General features: G+C 37.6%; 2 protein-coding genes across 5 annotated transcripts in view; both read right to left on the bottom strand.

The window, feature by feature from the left end:
• The window catches only part of lsamp (limbic system associated membrane protein), a 721,324-nt gene that overhangs the window by 146,237 nt on the left and 550,995 nt on the right, over positions 1 to 24,092 (bottom strand). The gene's annotated exons all lie outside the window — the stretch shown is intronic.
• Positions 21,791 to 23,982, bottom strand: LOC114474884 (uncharacterized). The gene is made up of 3 exons (XM_028465475.1): positions 23,247 to 23,982; positions 22,805 to 23,087; positions 21,791 to 22,667 (listed from the first exon to the last, which is right to left on the bottom strand). The coding sequence occupies exons 1-3, from the start codon at positions 23,531 to 23,533 to the stop codon at positions 21,915 to 21,917; spliced, it is 1,323 nt and encodes a 440-aa protein (XP_028321276.1). The 5' UTR covers positions 23,534 to 23,982; the 3' UTR covers positions 21,791 to 21,914.

The following is a 24,092-nucleotide window of genomic DNA, read 5'->3' as shown; positions in this document are numbered from 1 at the left end:
TTATTTAAATCAGATTAACTTTTGACAGATTAACTAAACTAAAAATGCTGTTGAACTATACAAACTAGAACTTTGCATTGAGTGAATAACAGTTCAGTATCAACACAGGTCACACTTTATAAGAAGTGTCCCTGCAAATACGCACACATATATATATGTATATAGTATAATATAGTAAAATCTACCACACTTGAACGTAAAAATCATTAAATAAATGACAATTTTGTGAATTAATGACGTTTAATGAATTTAATATAATGTCTATTGTTGTTTTGCTTGTCAAAATGAAAGGACTGACATTGATGGATGATTTCTATTTGCTTCAAAGGCCCCAGCATAGCAACGTATCCAAGTGTAAATCATTCATCATGCAGCTCCATTTTTATTTGGCCTGCTTTAGTGCATAGAGAAGTCCATTAAGCAGGGCACAATGATTGTTTTGAAATGTGGCCAGCTGACCTCGCATGGGGAAAATCACTAATTGAAAGTGATAACAAACCAGGAACTCACTGGTTGGATTGATTCAAATGTTTTTGATGCATGTGTGATTTCACCTCAGAGGCTTTTGTTAATGCCAGCCATTTATATTTCCTGCATGTGCCGTTTGTTGACACACACGTCTGTGTTTTTCTTGTCAGTCCGACTTCACTTGGGTTCATAGACAAATTACAGTCACTATAATCTCTAGTTTACTCTAGTAGTTTACTGCCACTCATTCTTCTATGTCAGTGGCACCTAAACTGGGTTTGATTGAAACCCAGGGGTGCAATAAGTCAGTCTCTGAGGTTTGGCAGGGGTCATGAAACACACAGTAAAAACGTGTTCCAAAAATTACACGTCCATGATCTTGTAATTATTTATTAACTCATTGGCTGCCAGCCATTTTCAGAGCAGCCACCTCATATTGTCACATGACTGCTCCAGGGTTTGAGTTTGTTTTATTTAGTTTCACATCTACCTGGGCTGCTGCTCTTTGTTTTTAGACTGCTGCCAACTTGTTTTTAGTGTTATTTCAGCAAGTTTCACTTTCACAGTTACAGTTGGGGACCTTTGTAATTGAATACCCTAGTTACATTACAGCAACCGCATTAAACTGTATCAACTAAGTTAATTAATAAAAATGGCCTGTTTAAAGGCTTTTTCAAAAAAAAAAAAATTATCTTGTGAAATCTGACCTGTTGACCTGCACAACTCAAAAAAATCGTAATCGAGAATCGTTTTGAACAGGAATCGAAATTGAGAATCGGAATCAGAATCGTTAAAATCTAAACGATGCCCAACCCTACCCCTAACCAAAACCTGTTCACATGTAAGTTGTTTGTTTTTTCCTTTATCTGATTTTCCGCATTCACCATTCCATCTCAATTTTTTCCAGAAATATGAATAAGTAGGAAGTAGCCGTAGTTTCTACTTCTGTGATCGGGCATCCAAAAAGCACTGCTGCCACCTGCTGACTCAATAGAATATTGCCTACAAGTAATATTTTTTACATGGAAGTTACATAAGGCTTTACTGCACCCGCCCCCACTGAAAAACATAATTGACGTCTATAGACGTCATTGGCAGTCAACGTTACTAAACCAAATTACGAAAAAGGCAGTCAATGAGTTAAACAACATAATACAATTTTATTGTTAACATTTTTACAAATCAATATTTAACATTAACATTTAATTAAAAGCGTTTTGAACCAGTGTTCATTTTGTTCACTAAAAAGTTTTGCCATAGTTTTTGACTACCGTTTCTTTAGGTTACAATAGACTATGACTAATTTAAAAACCACTGTAATGAAAACTATTACAATATATTCATATTTTCCTTGCCAATTAAAAGTCAAACTATAATCATTTCATCATATGAAATCAGAACTCAAGTGATTGTGTGATCTTACACATAAAAAAAAGACTACAACTGATATGTACTGTACGTGCTTTTTACCACATTGTCTTCTTTATCACTCACATTCTCCTTCTTTAGTGATCGCTGCTTTTGTGCCTTTACTAGCTATTTTTGGACATACAGTACATTCATTTATTCACCATCATTATTTCTATTGCACTCCTATCTAACCAAGTGCCTTTCTTTCACTCCCGTTCTTATTACTGTGCTTGTACAGCTGCTTCCACTGACAGAACAGACTGTCCTTACAGCACAAATATATATATATATATATATATATATATATATATATATATAAAAGCAGCCTCTGGGCTTTCATTGACCCAAGTTTAATAAAGGTCAAAAAGTGATGTAGTTAGTTTTTAGTTACTGTGTTAAAGCTCCACAAAAGCTTAAATATGTTAATAGGGAGGAGTTTTGTGTTGCCTGAACTCCAATGACCAAATATTAGGTGGTTGAATAATGAATTCTCTCATTGGTTAGTGCAGTAAAACTGGGAGTGTGCACTTTTAAGCTATTACTGTATGAAATATTAGATTCAGCTTTATTTCCATTACACAGTATGTACATTGTTCAAGGTAAGAAAATATACTTTGCAAGAGTGCAGATAAAATACACCACAATTATACTGCAGATACAACATCATTCAAATGTTTTGTTTTTGGATATTTTTTTATGTAAATGTAGAGAAAATATTTGCTTATCATAACTGCACAACATTCATAGACTAAGAGCTTAAGCAACATATTTATTATTACATTCAGAAGAGTGGTTCCAAAACTTTTCACAGTCCGGTACCCCTTCAGACATTGAACCTGAAGCCATGTACCCACTACTCATTCACACTTAAAACATAGTAATGTAATGTCATATACAACGTAGCTCTACAGCCCAAATCTGGCCCTTTAGACCATCAAATTCAGCCTGAAGGAGAAAGTCAAAAAGACAGAAAAAGCATAAATTATTTTCCAGTTGGAGATAAATCAGCTAGGATATCTCACATATATAAATACACAAATTCAATATTCCAAAATATTTGTAGAATCACAATTTTCCCATGACTCAAGTCATTTTAAATTTAAAATTGTTCAAATAAGTCAAATTTTCCTGCAATTATTTAACAGAATTTCCCCAAATGAAATAAAATTTGGTCTCAAAATTAATGAAATTTGAAATGTATATGTCATGGAAAGTACAATCTTGGGTACAATAATCTATGTTCTTTTCACGTACCCCCTATGACACTTGGCGTACCCCTGGGGGTACCCGTACCCCACTTTGGGAACCTAGGATCTAGAACAACTCCTGCAACACTACTCAGCCTTTTCCTCCCAACTGACTAATTCTTCACAGTGAATCAACTGCCATTTTGGGCAGCAATGTGCAGCATTTGCAATGAAGGTAAAGGTTAGCTGGCAGTGGCTTTGAACTGTGTGACTGACAGGTGCCACTTTTAATCAAAAGGTCAGAAGCAGCAAAAGCAACAGCTTCAGTAATTTATAGTGAAGATCTCCAAAGCAGCTGGAATATTATTCATCAGCAGAGGTGAAAGTAACAGATTACAAGTACTCTCCTTACTGTAACTGAGTTGCTTTTATTCTAAATCAGAAATACCTAAGTACAATTTAAAAGAAGTAATTTCTTACATTTCTACACCCAACCATTACTGAGGAAATAATTATTTTTTGTTTTAAAATGATCAACAGACATTGTGAAACTACAAAAAAATGAAATGACCAGACAACAATCAAATGCATCACATCATAGCCGACCAATCAGATTAAACGTAAAGCACTGAACCAAAACAGCATTGAATGGAGGTTATTTTCTGAGTTTTAGAGCAGTGATTCTAAACTGGTGGGTCGCGGACCTGAACTATGTGGGTCACGGACAGCTGGTCAAAAATAAATATTTTCTCATGTCTCTCATGTTGGTCTTGTCTTTTATTTTTGACAGGCATGCTGTGAAATGCATGTTTCACAGGAAAATTCAACTGCTATTTTTGAAAAACTAAATTCGATCTGATGAATTGAGTCGCAAATGCACGAGCGTGGTAAAATGTGGGTCCCAGGGTGAAACGAGTTGAAGAACCCCTGTTTTAGAGTTCATAAATTTAGCAAAACTTTTTTTTTTTATTTGGTAACATCATTCATTGGTGTTATTTTGTTTAAAAAAAAGAATTGTATAAATTTTGACCAACTTTTTTTTTCATACAGATGCCTTTGTGGAAAATTTAGTTCCAATTGTGGAAGATTTTGTCTCTTCTGTTTTAAGTTTAAACATGAGATGTTTACTGTATGCAAGGGAACCGTGGCAAGATTTATGACCAAAAATAAACATGGGAGGTGAAAGTAACAAGTAACTACTATTTAATTGAGCTACTTTTTACTTGTACTTGAGTATTTTATGTATGACTTACTTGTACTTGAGTCCAATTTCAATCCAGTAACACATTACTTGGCTTTGAATTATGCAACTTTGTCTGTCAGAGCACTTGGAAAACACCATTTCTTTTCTAACCATTCATTAGAAACCATCACCGACATGAAGTCTGTGGAAGTTAATATTCTATGTTGGATGATCCTGAATTGCCCGAAGCTAGCATGAGTAGCTTTTATTTTTTTCTTCTCATTTCAACCTCTAGCTTTACATCTTTGGAATTCATCAGAATAAATGCACAGATTGATTTTTGCTTGACTGACAATGATGAATAAATAATTTTTTTAAATGTCACTACTGCAGCACTGGGTTTTGACATTCTGCCTCAAATCCAAAAGACCTCGGGGTGCAATTCCCTGAGTGGTTACGTGGGAAACATGACTCCACATAAAAATGTGTCTCTTTGTCCTGCTACAGAACAATATAAAATGCAAGCAGACATAAACAAACTGACCATATTTTCCTTCTAGAGTAGTGGTCCCCAAATTTTTCGCAGTCCTGTACCCCTTCAGATGTTTACCCTGATGCCATGTACCCCCTACTTATGCACACACTAATGCATTGGTTCTTAACCTTGTTTTTGGATCGTGACCCCATTTTGATATCAAGAATTTCTGGTTATAATGCATTTTGTTATCATTATTAATATTATTCATATTTGACAAACTGAAAGTATAGAATACAGTTGTTTAAGAATGTGTTGTTTTAATTAGTAAAAAAAAAAAAAATAAGAATCTAAAATAGATTTTTAATCAGTATTTTTTTTCTTCTTTTTTTATCAATTACTAGACATTTCAGGCGACCCCATTTAAACTCCAGATGACCCTACATGGGTTGAAAAACCCTGCACTAATGTCATGTACATTAGCCCTACAGTGAAATTTCTCTGAATTTGACCAATCCTGTTAAGGAATAATAATCCGTATGCACTAAGCACACAATAAACCATCTTATTCAGAATTATTACTCAATTTATTTAATTAATTAGCCTACTGGCATTACCTCTAGGGGCACCCATAGCTCACATTGAAAACCTATAGGTTCTATGGGATTTACAGGCCACTGTAGTACCAGGATTGTCTTAAGAGATTGAAAAAACAAATGTGTGGAAATATGTGATTGAATCATTGGATCAGAATGCAGCTGTGGCCGATTCTGCATCGATCCACTGACACCCCGTTATCGATTCAACCCTGTCTTCATTACATGAATAAGGATGTTCACTTATTGCTGTGCTCCTCTGTTTACAATGTTTGTAGATGTACATGGCAAATAAAAAGGGCTCTGGCTTTAAGGAAACACCAGATGAAATGCACAATGTACGGGAAAACTCTGAAATGAGCTCCAAATATGGAGGAAATGCTGCTAATACTGATGAATGTTTTTAGGCTGTAATGCCAGCGCTAAGGATCTCTATGGCCTATAAAAACTCATTTAATCGTTGGATAAATCTTTATGAGGCACATTTATGAGGTTCAAATCTCTTTGTTTAAACATGTAATAAGATTTTACTCAAGAACCAAAAGTAGGGATGGGAAACAGTCATCGTGCAGGACAAGAAATTGTCATCATATTATGACAAGAAATATATCTTATACTTTATGCAGGAATATTATATCCTATCAATGCCTCTCATATCAATATGGTGACTGTATATTACAGTTTATATAGAGTAGCACGGATCTGGAGTGACCTATTGACATAAGATCAGCTTTTTATCGTTTCTTCTTAATCTTCTTTTTCTTCTTCTGAAACTTTACTTTTTTTGAGGCCTGGGATGCAATTACATGAAATTTGGCACGAGGGTTTATACGTAGGTTGGTGAAAAATTTTACGTGTAGTTTTTAATGCAATTTTGAGCCTCGTTAGCGCCACCTAGCGTTTGTAACTTTTCACTGGTTTGAACTAGCTTGATGGCATTCGGGAGGTATATGCATTGCATTATGACTAGCAAAAAGGAACCTATAATGGACCTATAATCTAAATTCAACAGGAAGTCTTCAATTTTGAATTTAGTGGGCCAAATTTGACACTTTTTCTTATTTTTTGGCCAAAGCAAACCCCACCTAAAGTGTTCATCAAATTTTTGATAAAATCTTTTTTTCAACATGACAAAGCTAATAAAGGTGGGAATACACAAAGCTGGTGACTCCGGCTTTTTTGGCTGAATTCTGCAATTACTCGAAAAGCTGATATCTGAATTTTCTGAGAAACATCTCGATGTCCCGCCCTAAACAGCTTCACTTGCTCCACTACCAGAAGCCATGCCTCTAATTTTTTGTACACGCATTGCGGAACATAACAAGGTTGCATCGGGTCACATTGATATAGGTCTATGGGTCAGGTAAGAGCCAAAATCATATTTACCTGTTTGCTGTTGTGACGCACGGCCTTGCTATAATTTTGAAGAAAATAACCCGACTAAACCTATATACAATATTTTGATAGAGCTTGTAATTAAAATTCACTACAGGTACCCTTTAAGGTTAAGAACCTCTTTTCAACGGCAAACCTGGCCAAGATAAACAGCAGCAATCACTAAACACATGCAGTGTCCATATATTTTGGCCAGTTTGCAAATCACCTCTTTTTGAAAGGCTTCTTTTTTCCTCTAAAAATCACTCCAATGCTGTAATTGAGGACAAGATAACTGTAATAAAATCATGTGACCGAGGCATAGTTGTTAATGTTTGCTAACGTTTTTAAAAATGTCTAAATTAAGCTATCTCTAAAGGAATGAGGACATTGTGATTCTACAGCACGTGTCAAACCCATGGCCCGGAGGCCAAATCCGGCCCTTTGGAGCATCAAATTTAGCCCGCAGAAAGAAGTAAAAAAACGTGAATTATTGTGTAAATGAAAGGTGCTCAGTTTTCCCGGTGCTTATATCGCATGATTGTAGTCAAATATTTATTTTAAATAGTTTAAAAAACTCAAAATTCTTACAAAATCATTTAATTTTTCACTTATTATTACACATTTCCCTTAATTGAATAGGAATTGGTTAAAAAAAATCTAGGAAGTTTGAACTGAAGATCCTGTGGGGACTGAGATCTATCATGTATTGCCTTGATATTGTCGGTTTCTTACATATTTTGTATTTTATGTATGTGTAGAAGTGCAAACACGTGCACAAAAATATAGAAGATATTCGTTTTTCTGTTCTGTTCACCGTCTACCGAGTCAAATTCCCTGTGCTGTTTTTTAAAAACTGTACTTGGCAAAATAAACTTTTCTGATAAAAACTGTGGCCCACTTGAGATCAAACTGCTCCTTTTTTGGCCCCAGAACTAAATAATAAGTTTGACACCCCTGTTCTACATTTATGCATCGATTTTTTTTTTTTTTTAACTTTTAAAATAGACTTCCTTTTAACGGATCTAGTAAATGCTAGTTTTGGGAAATTAGACAAGTACATGTAAAGGTAAATATTGGACGCAATGACTCTATGTCATTAACAAGTTTGGATGAACTACAGCCAGGCCCCCAGAATATCTCAGCGCTGAATAGCACGTACCACGTTCTCGAGAATTCAGTCAAATGACTTAATTCCACTTATTAAAAAAAAATGGGGTCCCAAGGGGCCCCCTGGCACCCCCGTGGCACCTACGGAGTAATGGGCAAGTGTCAGTATTTCGGCACCACCAGCTGTCGCAATATTTGACTCACAAATAAATGAGAAAACAACTTTAATGGGAATTGCTTAAAAAAAAGGGGGTGCCCCCTCGGACCCGAAATGGAATTGTGCGAGGCATAATCGTAATCTATGTTGAATTACCTTGGAAACGATATATCACATGACTATGTTCCCATAAATTTGGAAATTACCGAAAATGGTGGGTGGGCCCCCAGACCCCATTTCAAAAAAATGGCTCATCATATTCATTCACAGAGTATTCATACCAAACTGCATTCCAATCTATAGAGAACTAATGGTGGAGTAGTCATGTGAAAAATGCCACCCCCCCCCCCCCCCCCCCCCCCCCCGTGACACATACTGGGTAATGGGTCCCATTTATATAATGGTATGTGCCAATGATTCGGTACCACCAACCATTGTAATATTTGATTCGCAAATAAGTGAGAAATTGATTTTAATTTTTTTTCTTTTGGGGACCCTTGTGCTCCCCTGGGCCCCAAATCACAAATCGTGCTCCGAGCGTCGATGCATACACATCCACAGATTATAGCTACCAAATTTCAGCCTGATCCATTCACGAATAACAGAGGATTAGCGATTTTAGCTAGTGTACACAACAACAAAAAGAAGAACAGCAACAACAAAGTCAGTAGTGTTCTGAGTCCGGTAGTCATAACCACATCTAGCATTGCTCATCTTATAACAACATTCACTTTAAAAAGCTTTGTTGGCAGAAGGGTGAACCATCCTCCTGTTGTCTGATTTCAATTTCATTTAATTGTGTATTCACGGCGGGGGTGCAACAATGATATTAATTAATTTTTAATGGAGTGATTTCTGCACAGATCTCACTGCTGGTACAAAGGGCTTCACACCACTTATTACCAAAGATATCTCATTTCTTCAAGTGGTCCCCTGAGCCCCCATAAGACTAATCACCACATCTTAGCTGATGCTCCAATGGGTCCCACTGTGTTATTTTAAAGCTTTTTTTTAAAGATCAAACATTATATTGACTCTGAGTCATTCCTGATGATCAAAGGCTGTAAAATTGGAGCCTGAGGTTGTTGGATCTACAGATGTTACATCACAATATCCCACGGGTCGTAAAACAGTCCTTCATGGTGAGGTATGATCTTTATCATAATACAAGACGATTATGATGCGTGGATCTATTGATCTATTGAATCATTCATTGAGTTACTCGTGTGGTGAGAGACGGGACCAGAAGCACTATTAGCCTCTGCTTTAAAGCACACTGCCACAAAATAATGAGACTTCATGACTGTAATTCAGGCTCAGCAGGGAGGAAGGAAATGAATGCAGATGAATTCAAATCCAATTTTACACTGAAATGATGAGCGTCCTCCCGTGATGCTTAACAGTCTCTTTCATTGGCTTTGTCAGAAATATTTGACCCGATAAAACAAAATATAATTTAGAAAATCATTTCCATGTTAGATTATAAAGCAAAGGTAACTAACAATTGCACAAATCAAGAACCAACCCCATTTGGTATAAGTAGATTAAGAAGACGAATGAATAAAGCATTTAATTTTCTAATTTCAATTGGTTTTCAAATTATATTCTTGCCTTGCAAAGTAATTAAAGTTGTCAAACAAATGAGATTGATAATCACAGTAACATTATATGAACAAATTGCTCTTCATAAGCCGTGATTAAAGGGTAATGGTGTTCACTGTAAGAACTTGAACTAAGAGAGTTTTGATTAAAAAAAAAAAAAAAAAAGTACAGAAAAATGGAGGAAATGACAGAAAAATAGCAGAACAAAAGAACACAGACGAGTATTTATATTTCAGCCAGTCTCCGTAGTTGAGAATAAAAGGTCTCACGATCTCCCGCCCTCTCATCTGCGCACTGAGATATGCACCATCTGAAGATTCTGACTAATGATCCAGCAATGTGCTATTATCAAAACAGCCCCGGATGTTTCTATGAGATAGCACCGTTGCAGATTCCCTTTAATTGCTTTTCCCTCGTGTGCTGGGGAAAAAAAAAAAAAAAAAAAAAAAAGGAGAGATAGAACGGGAAGGATGAGGACGTGTTTACGTTGCGTTGAGTGCTACAGCTGCAGATAAAGCCCAGCGAACCCTTATAGGGACAAGGGATGAGGGAGTGCGCGTGGGAGTGGGAGGCAACAGGAGGAGGAACAGTCTGTTGTTCTGGGCTTGAAAAATGAAGCCTGATTTTCTGTTTCCTTCTGCTCATGTCTTGCAAGTACAAGCTGGAACCCAACAGCCAGGAAAAACAACGTGAATGGCTCTTGAAAATAAACAAGCAGAAGACAGTAATTTCATCATTGTGCTGATTGATTACGATAGAGAAACCACACAAGTTTTAAAACTGTGTGCGGGAGGAAATTAGCCTTTGGCACAAACAAGGAATGGGAATATGAAAACAATATGCTGCAGAACATTTGCCTGTTAAATATAGGACGACTTAATGCAACATCACAAGATGCAGGAATTGACAATAACCACATTACAAAGTAGCAGAAAATCCATCATTTAAACCCAGAGGCGTTGTTTGTCTGACAATTGGAAGCTAAAGGAACTGAATATGTTTTACACGTGAACTAAATAAAATTGTTACTGTTAACCTTTTCAAAAGAATATTTTCAAACTATAAATAACATCAAATTATAAGTTAAGGTACGGGTTAGATTTTATTGGCCCAGAAAATGTAGGGGTGTCCCGACACTACTTTACCCTTCTAATATGATACCAATATTGCAATCTTAAAAATGAGTCGATATTGATACCAATGTGATGCGATATCAGCACACATCCTACATACTTTTATTACTTATTTGATAGAGTGGAATGTGAAATAACCCGAACAGAAAACAATAGTCCTCAACAGTAGATATGAGAATAACTGACCATTTATTATTACATTTTTACCTTAAATACAATAATATTTTAAAATTAAATGGAATAAATAAAAGTAAATTAGAACATTCTTAACAATAATAAATCCAATAAAAAAAAAACAATATGTATTGGAGATTGGCCTCTATTGTTTATTATTGCAGATACAAATGTTTTGGATTTAAAAATAAGGGAAATTTTCTGGCGCCCGCTACTAGCCCTTCCACCACCCAAACCAAGCTCCAGTGCCCCTTATATTTTAAGACAGACTTGTCAACCACCTACTAAATACAATTAGGTGATTAGAATCTAGTAAGTCGACCTTTATTAAAATTGAAATGCTGTGAACATTCCTACTAGGGCTGGGTGATATGAACCAAAACTAATATCTCAATATATTTTCTCAAAATGGTGATATATACGTTATAAATCTTGTTATTTTTTTTTTCAAATAAAGTCTGACCAGAAAAACAATTCTGGGTTAAATTTGCTGATGCAAAATGCTACACAGGCACATTTATTAACAAACAGCTGCACAATATGAGCCAATTTTGGCTTTTTCTCCTGTGTGGCTTGTTATGGGGAAGATCTGGGACCCACTCTTTAATCCATCTAACTGAGCTTTTACAAAATATGCTATAATCTCTCTCTCTCTCTCTCTCTCTCACACACACACACACACTAAAATATTGCATATATATATATATATATATATATATATATATATATACATATACATATATGCAATATTGTAGTTTTCTATATCGCAAAATTAGAAAATTCGATACATCTTGAATTTCGATATATCGTCCAGCCCTAACTGATTAATTATAATACAGCCTAAACTAAAACAAAAATGGTATTATGAAGCACATGTGTTTATTTAATATACTTCATACACAAGTCAACACGTTGCATATTTACTGTTAATGTCACGTAGTCTGTCTTCAAGTTAGACATTAACATTTTATTTTCATTACATATTTTATTTTAATTTCTCATGCTCACTCACGTGGTTCTCTGATATTCACTAATGACTTATTCGACACATTTGGTGCAGACTTTACATCCTTCAACACTTTTTGAAAGGAGCGTATGTTTGTGGCGCTTGTGATTGGCCGATTTTTCATGGTGAATTACGTGGTTCCTTCCCCCGTGGGAGACGCCAAAAGAAAATAAAGAGGGGTAAAATGCGGGAGTTTCCCGGCCAAAACGGGATAATTAATTGGTTTGCAGATATCGGACCAAAATGCAATATTAATATGAGGTCGGGACAGCCTTATGAAACATGCTTGAATAACTAGTTATTTTCCTCAAATGATCTTGTTGCAGAAGTGTTGAAATAATCTGGCTTATTGCATCTGTACTGATTTTAGAGAAAGACCTGACAATGCATTGTTTTCTCTTTTTAGAATATCATTATCTTCATAATGGAAACATTCCATTCAGTGGCATTAGCTCAACACTTTGGATTTACTGAATAAAGTACCAGAGTACCTGGAAAATGACTTTTATAAGAAGCTCACTTCCAGATGACTGTAGCTTTCTGCTGTACAAACATTATTTCTTAAGTCTTTCTGTCTACAAACCAGTAACCTCAAAGGCTTTAAAACACCTGGAAACCTTCTCCCTGAGACACAGTTTTGCTAACTTCCATTCCATTTGGTACATGCAGTGACACATATTAATCAGGTTCCAGATGACTTTTTATGGCGCTTTAATGCAACACAGGTTTAACACCCACAGAACACCAACTGTGTTTGCATCAGGTTTGCTACATTCTAATTATTGTGTTGTAATTCTAACATAATGGTAATAAATTCTGTATTCATGGGTAAATATGGTCTGTTAGTTGCTGTTACTTTGCTGTAAGACGATGGTTAGACACTCAAACCTTTCTGTTGCCAACTGGATGAATCGATATGGGATAGTTTAATAGTTTAAATCTCTTTTCTCCATTTCAATCTGGCTTCAGAAAGCATTTTTTCAACTACGTCTGCATTACAGGAATTTACCAATGATATTTTTCTGGTTTTGACAATAGTTTGCTTACTGGTGCGTTAATTACAGATCTCACAAAAGCGTTCGCTATGGTTGATCATTACTTGCTTTTAGACAGGCTTAATTCTATAGGCCTTGATAGGTCCTTGCTTCTCTGGTTCAATTCTTATCTTCATCATCTGCAGCAGTGTTTCTTTTACAAAGGCAGCTATTCTGAATTTTCTTATATAGAAAGGGGTGTGCCGCAAGGTTCCTCTTTGGGGCCACTTTTATTTTCAATATTTATTAATGACCTTCCCCTTGCATGTAAGGGCTGCTATATCCAACTTTATGCTGATGCCACTGTTTTATTTATTCATCTCAAGGGGCTCATCCCGCAAATAAAATACATTTAAATAGTATAAGGCACATGTATCAAACTCAAGGCCCGGGTACCAAATCTGGCCCTTTAGATCATCAATATCATCCCGCAGGGTTTTGTCGAAAATAAAACACCAAGTGTTACAGTTATAGATATCTAAGCCCTTCCAAATACATAAATTCAAAGAAAGTCCACAACATTTGCCAGGGCTCACAGTTTCCCCACACTTTGATCGCATGATGGCCATCATTTATAATCGCAAACTTTTAACACTAAATCTTTATCTTTTCCAAAATCCTGCAATTTGATTAAAATTATTCTACGACTGCCAGCTTTGGTCATTTAGTCGAAAAATTGGTTGATGCCAATTTTTAAAAAAAAAAAAAAAGAAAAAGAAAATGCAATGCACTTATATAAGTGATAAGGATTACAAATCAATATAATGTTTTTAATGCCTAAACATGATTCTATGTCCAGCAAAAGCTCTGTGTGAGTACGTGCAGGCTGCAAAAAAAAAAAAGGAAAAAAAAGAACATTGTCCATTGTTAAATCAATCCTTTTTTTGCACAAGAACATGGATTATCCTTATATTTGATATGTGGATTATGTAAATTATTATAATTTTTTTGATCAACTAATTGCTACGTGTGCCATAGTCTTGGTCGACCAACCATTTCCTTCGTTGACTACAGAGTTAAATTATTCCACAACTTTTTTCCAAATTGAATAAAAAAAAAAAAAAAAATGGTCACAAACTCAAGGAAATTTAAAGATTGGATATTGTCTCTAACTTACATTATTTTAGATATGTTTACAGTATAGGGCAGAAAATAGTGGAAATTTCTCATTTTCCCGCTTCAAATCAAACTGGTCCAAGTTTGGCCCTTAGATCAAATTAGTTCAGTATCTTAATAGTATTTTAAAACAAACTGTATTAAAACATGTTTACCTTCAACCATTTCAAAGCTTATTTCAACAGCTTTACAGCATGAGCTGTGATTCCACAAACAATCGATACTGGATTTGCAGTACACGCAGGTAATCAGGCGAGAGGTTGTAGGATGTCCTCTTATCTCTAACATCACCTGCTGCCACCGATGCTATCACCACGATACAGCAGTAGCAGCAGACCAGAACCACCATTGATGTTAAACGCAAACACAACTTTATTGAACAGATTCTACCTCCAAGTAACTTGTTTTAGTGACATTGCTCACATCAACGAGAAAACATTTTGTTGAGTTTCAGGCTGGCCAATTTTTATCTGTCACAGGTAGTGTAGAAAATGAGTGTGCGATGCGTAGAAAATCTCTGTAAAGTGACAGTAAAAGGGAAATCACTTTGTTCAGGCCACATGCTCTTGTCGCCTTCCATAACAACTTTGTTCAGTCAGAGGAAAAGTCCTCCAAGATAAGCGGTTTGTAGGGGCATGATTACAAATCAGTGCCAAGTCCTGTCTCTTTGCTCCCATCTCAAACACCCAGTGGAAGCACTCGGTGATTATCAGGGTCACACATCCAGAAAAATACACTAAAAGATACAAAAACAAAAACGAAAAAAAGAATGTGTCTGTATCATTGTAAAATATTATTCAACCCAGCAGAATACAGTTTAAAAAAAACAAACTCCCTGCAAGCTCTGCTATCCACTCAGAAACGACATCTAACGTAGAGGAAGTCCAGTGGTTTACTAGTTTGATTACTTAAAAAAGCAGAAAACAAAAAAAAGGCAAAATAAATCCATAAAAGCTTGTATCACCCTTAAAAAAAGACCTTCACCTGTTAGCAGCTAAAAGATCATTCTTGCTAAAAGGTCTTTAGAAAATCATGGAGGAGAGAGAAAAAACACCACCCAGTTACAGTAAATAAATCACATTTCTACTGTTACTATATTATCAAAAGAATGTCCTTTAAAACTGAAACAAGTCAAATTCTCTTCTATGAGAACACCTTGGGTTTGATGATGACGACCTAGAGCAAAGACACATCACGCACACAAAGTGTTTGGTTTTGTGCAAGAGTGAACATACTTGATTTTAGTGTTTGAAGGATTTTATTTATGTTTAAAGAATTTTTTTTTTTGTACAAAAATAAATAACTTTTTGGTTGACAAATAATAGTTGTGATTTTAATAATAATTAATTATGTTTAGATTTTTTTCTATAATCGAGCAGCCCTACTTAAAAGTATAAAATGTATAAATATAAAAAGCAGTTTCTAGACCCGGTAGTAGTTTTTATATCTGTGGATTCAAACTCTTGCTGAACTTTTGGTAAAGCAGCAAAAAAAAAAAACAAGCAAACAAACAAACTAACAAAAACCCTCCTTCTTCTGTCTGTGTGAAAGTAGTTAACAACATATACATTGATGTTTTTAAACCTCTGTGTCATACTTTCCCTCCTTGTCATACTCAGTAAAAGTTTTGTATTTTCTTCTCCTGAAGGATTAAAAACAAATGAAACCTGAGTGAGAAAGATGCAATGAACATTTGAGTGGAGTTTTAAAACAAAAACCTTTGTGTGATAAAGTAACTCTGTCTCAGATGTGAATAAAACTTCACCTCATGAATCACATGATTTATGAGGTGCTTCCTCCTCCTGCCTGCTCCCTACTCTGCTAACACAGTTTTTACTAAACTTCAGGGGACAATGGAGACTTTTGGGGTTTAAAACCAAATGTCTCCGTCCTATTTAGAGCCTAGTGTTTGCTTCTTTCAAAAACTTCTGTACATTTCAACTTCTTGATACACACACACACACACACACACATACACACACATTAATGTAGCACATTATGGCATCAAAGACAGAGCAGTGGTTACGTGGGCAGCTTTTTAACGTCGCTAAAACAATCCGTAGCATTCATTACAATACAAATATAAAACAATAAAGTGAAAAAGAATATGCAGATGTTGCCCTTGAAATTAGCAACTTTTCTCTCCTATTAAAAACCTTGAACTGGAAACTTCTAAAAGAACGCCAGCAACCATAGGTGGTGATATTTACACCAACTTTTCAACACTGATCAACAAGCCTCCGGCAAAATCAGGCAAACACCAAGCAACACTGCTGACACCGATCCAAGCATCAGTGTTTTATTCTATAGCTGCGGTAACTAAGAGGTCGTTTTCTAGCAGAAGCATTTTTTTGACATTGGCTGATAACTTTTTTCTTTGCCTCCCTCTAGGATGTGTTTTCTTTTTAAAAAATGCAGCAGCTCAAGTTACATGACTCACCACATATCTCTTTATATAGCTTGACCTGGAGATATTAAAGTCAATAAACATTTGGAAAAAAGCTTTTGGAGCATTCAGTAAAAAAAAGTATGAAAAGGAAATCTTGCAGCGTGGTGCTAATAACGCCAAGGTCGCGGGTTTGATCTCCGTACGGGCCACTAACACTTTTAATCCCTATTTAATTAACAGTCTTTTATTTGATTATGTACATTTTCTTTTCTTCCTTTTCTATGTTTAATAATAATATAGACCTGGATATGCACATTAGGTGAAAGACCTCTACTGTCATTTTATAGACATTGTCTTTAGGAACTAAAGTTAACGGTATTGTGGAGGTTGTTATTTTGGCTTCCAATTCCGGGTGGATCATCTAGACTATTGGTCCTCCAAATTGTCAATCATTCTGACGTAAGGCCGTCAGCGACACACACACACACACACACACACACACACACACACACACACACACACACACACACACACACACACACACACACACACACACACACACACACACACAGTTCCCTGGTCATCACGTCACTGGAGCAATGAAATGATGGAGTGACCAAAAAGAACCACTATGTTCAAGCGACTCATCACGGGGGATTGAAGTGACTGCAGTTGCTATAGTCGCATTCGCTATGAACGCACCATTACAAGTGTTTATGTGTGACGTGAGCTACGGTGTCAGCCATTTATTGAAGCTTGCCGTTCTCACCGGGTAAGTAAGCTTGTATGAGCGATGCCAACACCGACTTGTAAACAGAGCTGTGCACGAGGAAAACTGGGCTCGTGCACGCTCTCTCGCACTCGTTTAATAGGTGTTCCCTATTGGGAGCCAAGAGAGTGTTGCGCATGTGCATTTTTTCAAAAAGTGGAGAGGGCGTTTCTTTTCTAAACTTGGGGAAAATCCTATTCTATACCTTTAAGTATTGTTCAGATGTTAGCTTGTAGCCTGAATGCTTGTGTAGAATCATTATTGGGGGAACTAGACTTGGTAACACACACACACACACACACACACACACACACACACACACACACACACACACACACACACACACACACACACACACACACACACACACAGACACACACACACACACACAGACACACACACACACACACCATCGTAAAAAAGGAGTCGACTAGAAGTGAAGATAATGATTCTTGGAGCAGGAATCAGAAGAGAACAAAGACCCAGGATGTCACCCCTGTTGGTTATCACAAGATCAGCAAATGGTAAAGAGTGGGGGGTCATACCCCCCAGCCCTGGACTCTGAACTGTAGATAGAATGCACCAGAAGAAGAACAAGTGAGTCAGATAGATGAAGTTGTTTTTTGGCATCTAGAGCAGCCTGCTGTGAAGGAAGCAGAGAACCACAATCGTGCTTGAAATGGAGTCATGTCTAGGTCATTGGAAACACCAGCATCAAAAGTTCTACCCTGTTCTATGTCTGAAAACGATGATATTTGGTGTTAGAATTTGAGGAGGAAAATCGGACCTGAACTCAGTGGAAATTATTATTTCCAACAGTAGAGACAACAGTAGCAAGATCTGAATAAAACAAGGGGGTCCTAATTGTGTGATGGGGGATACTTTTTATCTGAAGAGAGGCTCACAGGGTACACATGACAGAAAATGTTGGGAAACACTGCTTTACAGGATATTCAACATTGGAAAATAAGTGAGCGAATGGAAAAAGAAAATAAGATAAAACCCCTGGAATCTTTCCGTGACTGAAAACTATTGATTTATTTCCATTGACAGTTGAAAAAGAAAATTAAAAATAAGTATCAGAATCTCATAAAAGCTGGACCATAAGCTGAAACATCAGGAAAACCTCAAGCTATTGCCCCATTTTTTTTGTATTCGCTTCATAAAGAGAATATTAGATGCACAGTCAGTGTTTCAGCAAGCCTTTTTTCCCTTTCTTTCAATACATGAAGCACATCTAAAGTTGAAAGAAATGCACAATCCCAGCCTCTCATATGTTTCTTTCTGTTGCGCTACAACCAGTCTGAAGAAAATGTCAGACTGACTTCACAGACTTTGTCTTCCTTTTTTTCCATCCCCCCCAAAAAAAATGACTTTCTGAGTCATGCAGACGTGCTTATATTTCCATATTACAAAACACAACATGGTTTAAAAGAAGAACTGTTCTCTCTCATTAGATTCATATCTTCCAATCAAGTTCAATACATTACATAATCATTTTTTTTTTGGGAATAAAATTAACTATTTGGAATACTATAACCTGTGCTACGGTGGGTAGGAATAGGGCTTTCTGTGTGGCAGCAAATGTAGCATTTAGTGACGAAAGCAACAATAGCAACGGTGAGACTAGCTCTGTCATAAGCAGGCATTTCAGAATAAAACAATTGATTTAACAAGAATTTATTGTTTATTTGTTAAGAAAAAGCTGCATTAATGACAATGTTTTCAAACCTGATTTAAAGGAGCTGACAGTGTGCACACTTTCAGGTGCTCAGAAAGTTTGTTCCAGAAGTGTGGAGCATAATAACTAACGTGTTTGGTCCTGATTCTAGGAACACACCATAAACCTGTCCCTGATGACCTGGGGGTTCTGGATGCCGAGTAGGAAACAAACACTTCAAAGATGTATTTTGGTCTGAGGCCATTTAAGGCTTTGTAAACTAGGTTAAAAATTTTGAAGTCTATTCTTTGACTCACAGGAAGCCAGTGTTGGGATTTATGGACTGGGGTAAAGTGGTCCACCTTCTTAGTGTTACTAAGGACTGCAGCATTCTAGACCAGCTGCACCTGTCTGGCCGATTTATTTTCTAAACGTACAAACACACACACAATCTTCTTACAAAGTTTTCCTTTATCTGGTTTGAACAGGAAACTTTTGATTCATGCAATACTTTTCAGATGGTAATAGCCTAGGTGGACTAAGTTACAGCTTTCTTGTTGAAATTCAGGTTTGAGTCAGTGATTACAATTTGTTGCCTTTACAGACAGGGAGGTAGGCGAGCACTGGCCTGTAGTTACTCATTACAGATACATCAAAGTTGGATTTTTTTTTTCTTAGAAGTGGCTATAATTGGTGCACATGCGCAACAGAAAGAGTATTTGCATACTGGGGATGGATAGAAATGATCGATGGGAGGCGGTTCTTGATTAAGAACTGATTTGTTTTAGTTTTTGGCACTCAGATTTGTCTCAAGGGGTCAAGGCCTTAAAATATAAATCTTTGGAGCAATTGGTCTTAAAGGATCTATATCATGCTATTTTAAACCTTCCAAAGTCAACTACTGCCACGTGGTTATTATTTAACATTTTGCAAATTAAAACACTAATTTATTAAGAAATATGACTTATTTTCTTTCAACCTGGAAGTTGAGACGCACGGTTCCTCTGGAGTGCCGCCTCTCCCCGTGTGAGTGCCGCCCATTTCATGACGTAGCCCTCGGGCCCCGGCAAAGCAGCGTGGGCAACAGGCAAGTATGTTCACTGTGGAGGCGTGGCGCCGGCAGCAGACACTTCCTGGAGGGGGCGGTTCAGACTTTAGTGACATCACTAAAGTCTGAACCGGAGGGATTATTGAGGATTACTCAGAGACGCAGAAAGGAAGCCCAATAATACTTTGGGGGTGTTTTTGAAAAAGAATTAACATTGTAACAAGGTTAAAAGCTCAAAAAAGTGAATCTATCATGATATAGGACCTTTAATATTGATTCTGACTTTAATTTCTCTGCGGGTAGTGAACTTTCTAACACTTTACGAAAGATACAACGGTAAACTACAACAACTTTGCTAAGAATTTTACAAAATAATTGATTAATAGTGACGTGAACTAATACCGTCATTTTTTTTTTAAATTTCCACTGAACAAAGATTGCTGTTTAAAGAATACTTGTACTAGTCATGTTTAAAACATCAATCTTCTTAATAAACAACAGATGTGCACTTAGTAACAACTTAAAAGTGATTTTCTCTCCAATTTTGTTCATTTTAATACAAGCATAGCCATTTTCGTACAGATGTGTCCCAATGATTCAAGTTGCAGCGTTTTGCATCAGCTCCCACCTTCTTTCTTTGTTTTACATTGTATTTACATTTTAGTTGTACTTTTCTCCATATTTCCTTTAACGTCTTTTTTGTTATTACTACCGACAACACAAGGATGTGTGTTGAAAGTACTTTCACGTACAATATCACTTAAGCTGTTACCTCAAGTTCTGATGCGCACCGGAGCCAGACACAGCCTGCGACTCTGCTACTGAAGTGTGTGATGGCAGATCCAAAACAACCTGCATACATCACTGCTAGCTCGTGGAGGTAAAATACTCCATCAGGTCTTGCTGACAGAGCGGTTACTTAGCTGTTTAACAAGCACCTTTGACAAACGCTACCTCTAGTATTATACATGATCTTTTGATAAAGCTTTCAATTTAAGTCATTGATTGAGCTATTGCAATCAATGAGTCATCTCCATATAACTTGTAGTGCCATCTCAGTCAGCTCAGGGCGGCGGTTTAGTCACAGACCCACTCCTGCTGTCTTACGTGACTTACGTAATGAACACTAATTCTATCGCGTTGGAAGTAAAAGAGTAGGCTTTTCAGTAGCCGATAGCGTAGTATCAACTGATCACTTGACACCTAAACAAACAATAATTTTCCTTCTAGATGGCAGTGTTGCATCCCATTGTCTAAAAGTTTTCCACACAAACAATGAACCAAGTCTGGCCCGGCTCTGGCCCGCACATTGGTTGAGGATGCAAATACCTGCTATAGGAAAAGCTCACATTTGGGCTTAACTTTAGATACGTTGATCCCAACTATTAGTTCTATAACAGGTGTAAGCACCCACCCTCTCATTCTATTCATCATCACCATCATTATATCTAAGTAGTGTAATGTTTCACCCTCTTTAAGTAAGGATGTGAGGATGTCACACTGCCCTTTCTTTTTTATATCTTCCCCTCTAATACAGTTTAGCTTACAGTTTTTCTCGAATGTCAGGACACATTTCAGGAAACTGCCCTCCATTTTCTCTAAACTCTAAACACAAAACACTTTTCTCAAGCTAGCTCCACAAAAACTCGCAGTCTCTTTACAAAACGAAACTCTCACTCCAAAACCCAAACTTTCACCACAAAACTGTTGCTCCTATGGCCAAAACCAAACTTTGACAACAAAATGGTCCTCACAGCTTGCAAAAATGTAAACACTATTGGATATCTATCACACACTTCAATAAAAATTGAAAACACAATGTTCAGGGTGTGATGTTCTCAGTACCCCATCATTTGTATAGTAATCACATCTGTATAGTAATCAATAGTAAGTCACAGATTATTTTTAGGGGAACCTCATTTATTGACAACCTGTACAAACATACTTTTTCCAAAACAAATTTCAAAAGAGAACAAAAGCATACATGGGGATACATGTCACAAATTCTTACAGTAAAGAGGTTCTATGGGGTCTGTGGGGGGGCCTGTGCAGGGGCCTGTGGGGGGGCCTGTGCGGGGGCCTGTGGGGGGGGCTGTGCGGGGGACTGTGCACGGGCCTGCGCATCACGTCGTCGGGTGGGGTCAGGCCACAGGACCTCGTCCACATCGCAGGCTATGTTTTCCCTCGCCAGGCAGCGGGGGAAGAAAGCTCTGGCATGCCGGACCCAGCCTGAGTAATCCCCCACATCATCACAGGCCAGGTCCATGGCCCTGAGGAGGTTCTCTCTACTATATGGTTGCCGGTCATACACCTTCCACCGCCATGATGAGAAGAACTCCTCTATGGGGTTGAGGAAAGGTGAGTAGGGTGGCAGACATACATTGAGGAATTGTTGGTGTATATTGAACCACTCTCTTATCTGGTTGGTGCGGTGAAAACTGACGTTGTCCCAGATGATGACATAGATGGGAGGAGGCTGTGCTGGAACCAGATTCTGCTGCTCACGGTCAATCAGGATGTCCCGTAGGTCTCCCAGGAATGTGAGGAGACGCTGGGTGTTGAAGGACCCAAGGAGAGCCTGCCTGTGGAGAAGCCCTTCTGAGGTCATGGCTGCACATAGGGTGATATTCCCCCCACGTTGGCCAGGAACGTCCACAATTGCTCTTTGGCCAATTATGTTACGGCCTCTCCTCCGTCTCTTGGTGAGGTTGAAGCCAGCCTCATCCAGGAAGATGTATTCATGTTGTCTCATCATGGCGTCCAACCCCAAGATTCTCTGTGGAAAGGAATAGAGTATGGGTAGTGTCACAGAAGGAGTACTACAGTACACTGTGGGCTACTGTGCAGTACAGTGAGCTTGTACACCCACTGTACTGTGAACAATCAACATTGTATACCCGTATGTATACTTACTTGCACATACTGGAAACGTAGCTCTTTGATTCTGTCCGAGTTACGCTCAAAGGGAACTCTATAAGCTTGCTTCATGCGTAGCTTCTGGCGACGGAGGACTCTGTCTATGGTGGCCAAACTGACTCTGTCAATACCTCCAAAATTTATGTTGTCAGCTATGACTCTCTCCTTTATTTCCCTGAGTCTGATGATGTTGTTTTCCCGGACCATGTCCACAATGAGGATCTCTTGCTGTGCTGTAAATAGGGGAGCCCTTCCACCATGATGTGGCAATCTTTCAACCCTATAGAAACAAATATGCTTTCACTCTTCAAAAAAAGACTTACAATCTACAATACAAACATCAATGGAAATGTCCAGTCTCCCAAAGCAAACGTAATGTGGTGAAACCAATTTAGATTGTGGGCTACAAACATTTAGACAAAGTAACTACAGTACATACCTGTTGTGTTGTCTGAATGCCCGAATTATGGTGGACACTGAGAACCTGCTGAGGTTGGGTTGGACTCTTAGTCCAGCTTCTCTCAGTGACATTCCATGGACAATGACATGGTCAATGACAGTAGCTCGCATTTCATCTGTGATGATTGTACGTGGTTGTCTTGCTCTTCCTCCTTGCACTCCTCCTCTCCCTCCTCGCCCTCCTTGGCCTGCTCCTCGCCCTCCTCTGACACGAACTCCGCCTCTGTACATTCTGTTGCCGTTTGGCACCTTCAGCAAACTGTGCATTCTAAACTGGCCTATATAGGTGTTGTCACATCATTGGCAGGTGTCTTCAATTTTGAGTCGTTGTGCATTCTCAAGCGGCCAATATGGATGGTGTCACATGTGTCTTCAATTTTGAGTCACAGTGTTTAAGCAATGACACCCGTGCTTTCATTGTGTTCAACTTTTGATGTCTGAGTCTACCATTTTGCATTGTGTGAGCAAAAGTGTGTTTTAGCAAGTGTGAAAGTGTTTAGCATAAGTGTGAATGTGTTTAGAGCAGTGCAAATGTGTTTAGAGTTCTGCAACATGTGTTTTGGCAAATGCAAATGTGTTCAGAGTTTTGTGAAATTGGAGATTGAGGTGAAATGTGTTTATAGTTAAGCCAACTAGAGGCCAGATTTATTAAAGTGTTTAGGCAACTGGTCATTGTGCTCAGAGATCTAGAAATTGTGCTTTAGCAATCGAGAAAAACTGTAAGCTTCCTTAGACACTGGTGGTGGTCACAATTAAGCAATAAAATAAATGTATCTGTTTTTTTTCCCAAAGAATAAAATAGTGTTAACCATCAACAGCATATGCA

The sequence above is a fragment of the Gouania willdenowi genome, chromosome 13 (genome assembly GCF_900634775.1).
Source record: "Gouania willdenowi chromosome 13, fGouWil2.1, whole genome shotgun sequence".
NCBI classification, from domain to species: domain Eukaryota; kingdom Metazoa; phylum Chordata; class Actinopteri; order Blenniiformes; family Gobiesocidae; genus Gouania; species Gouania willdenowi.
This window is presented reverse-complemented; position numbering and strand designations above follow the sequence as displayed.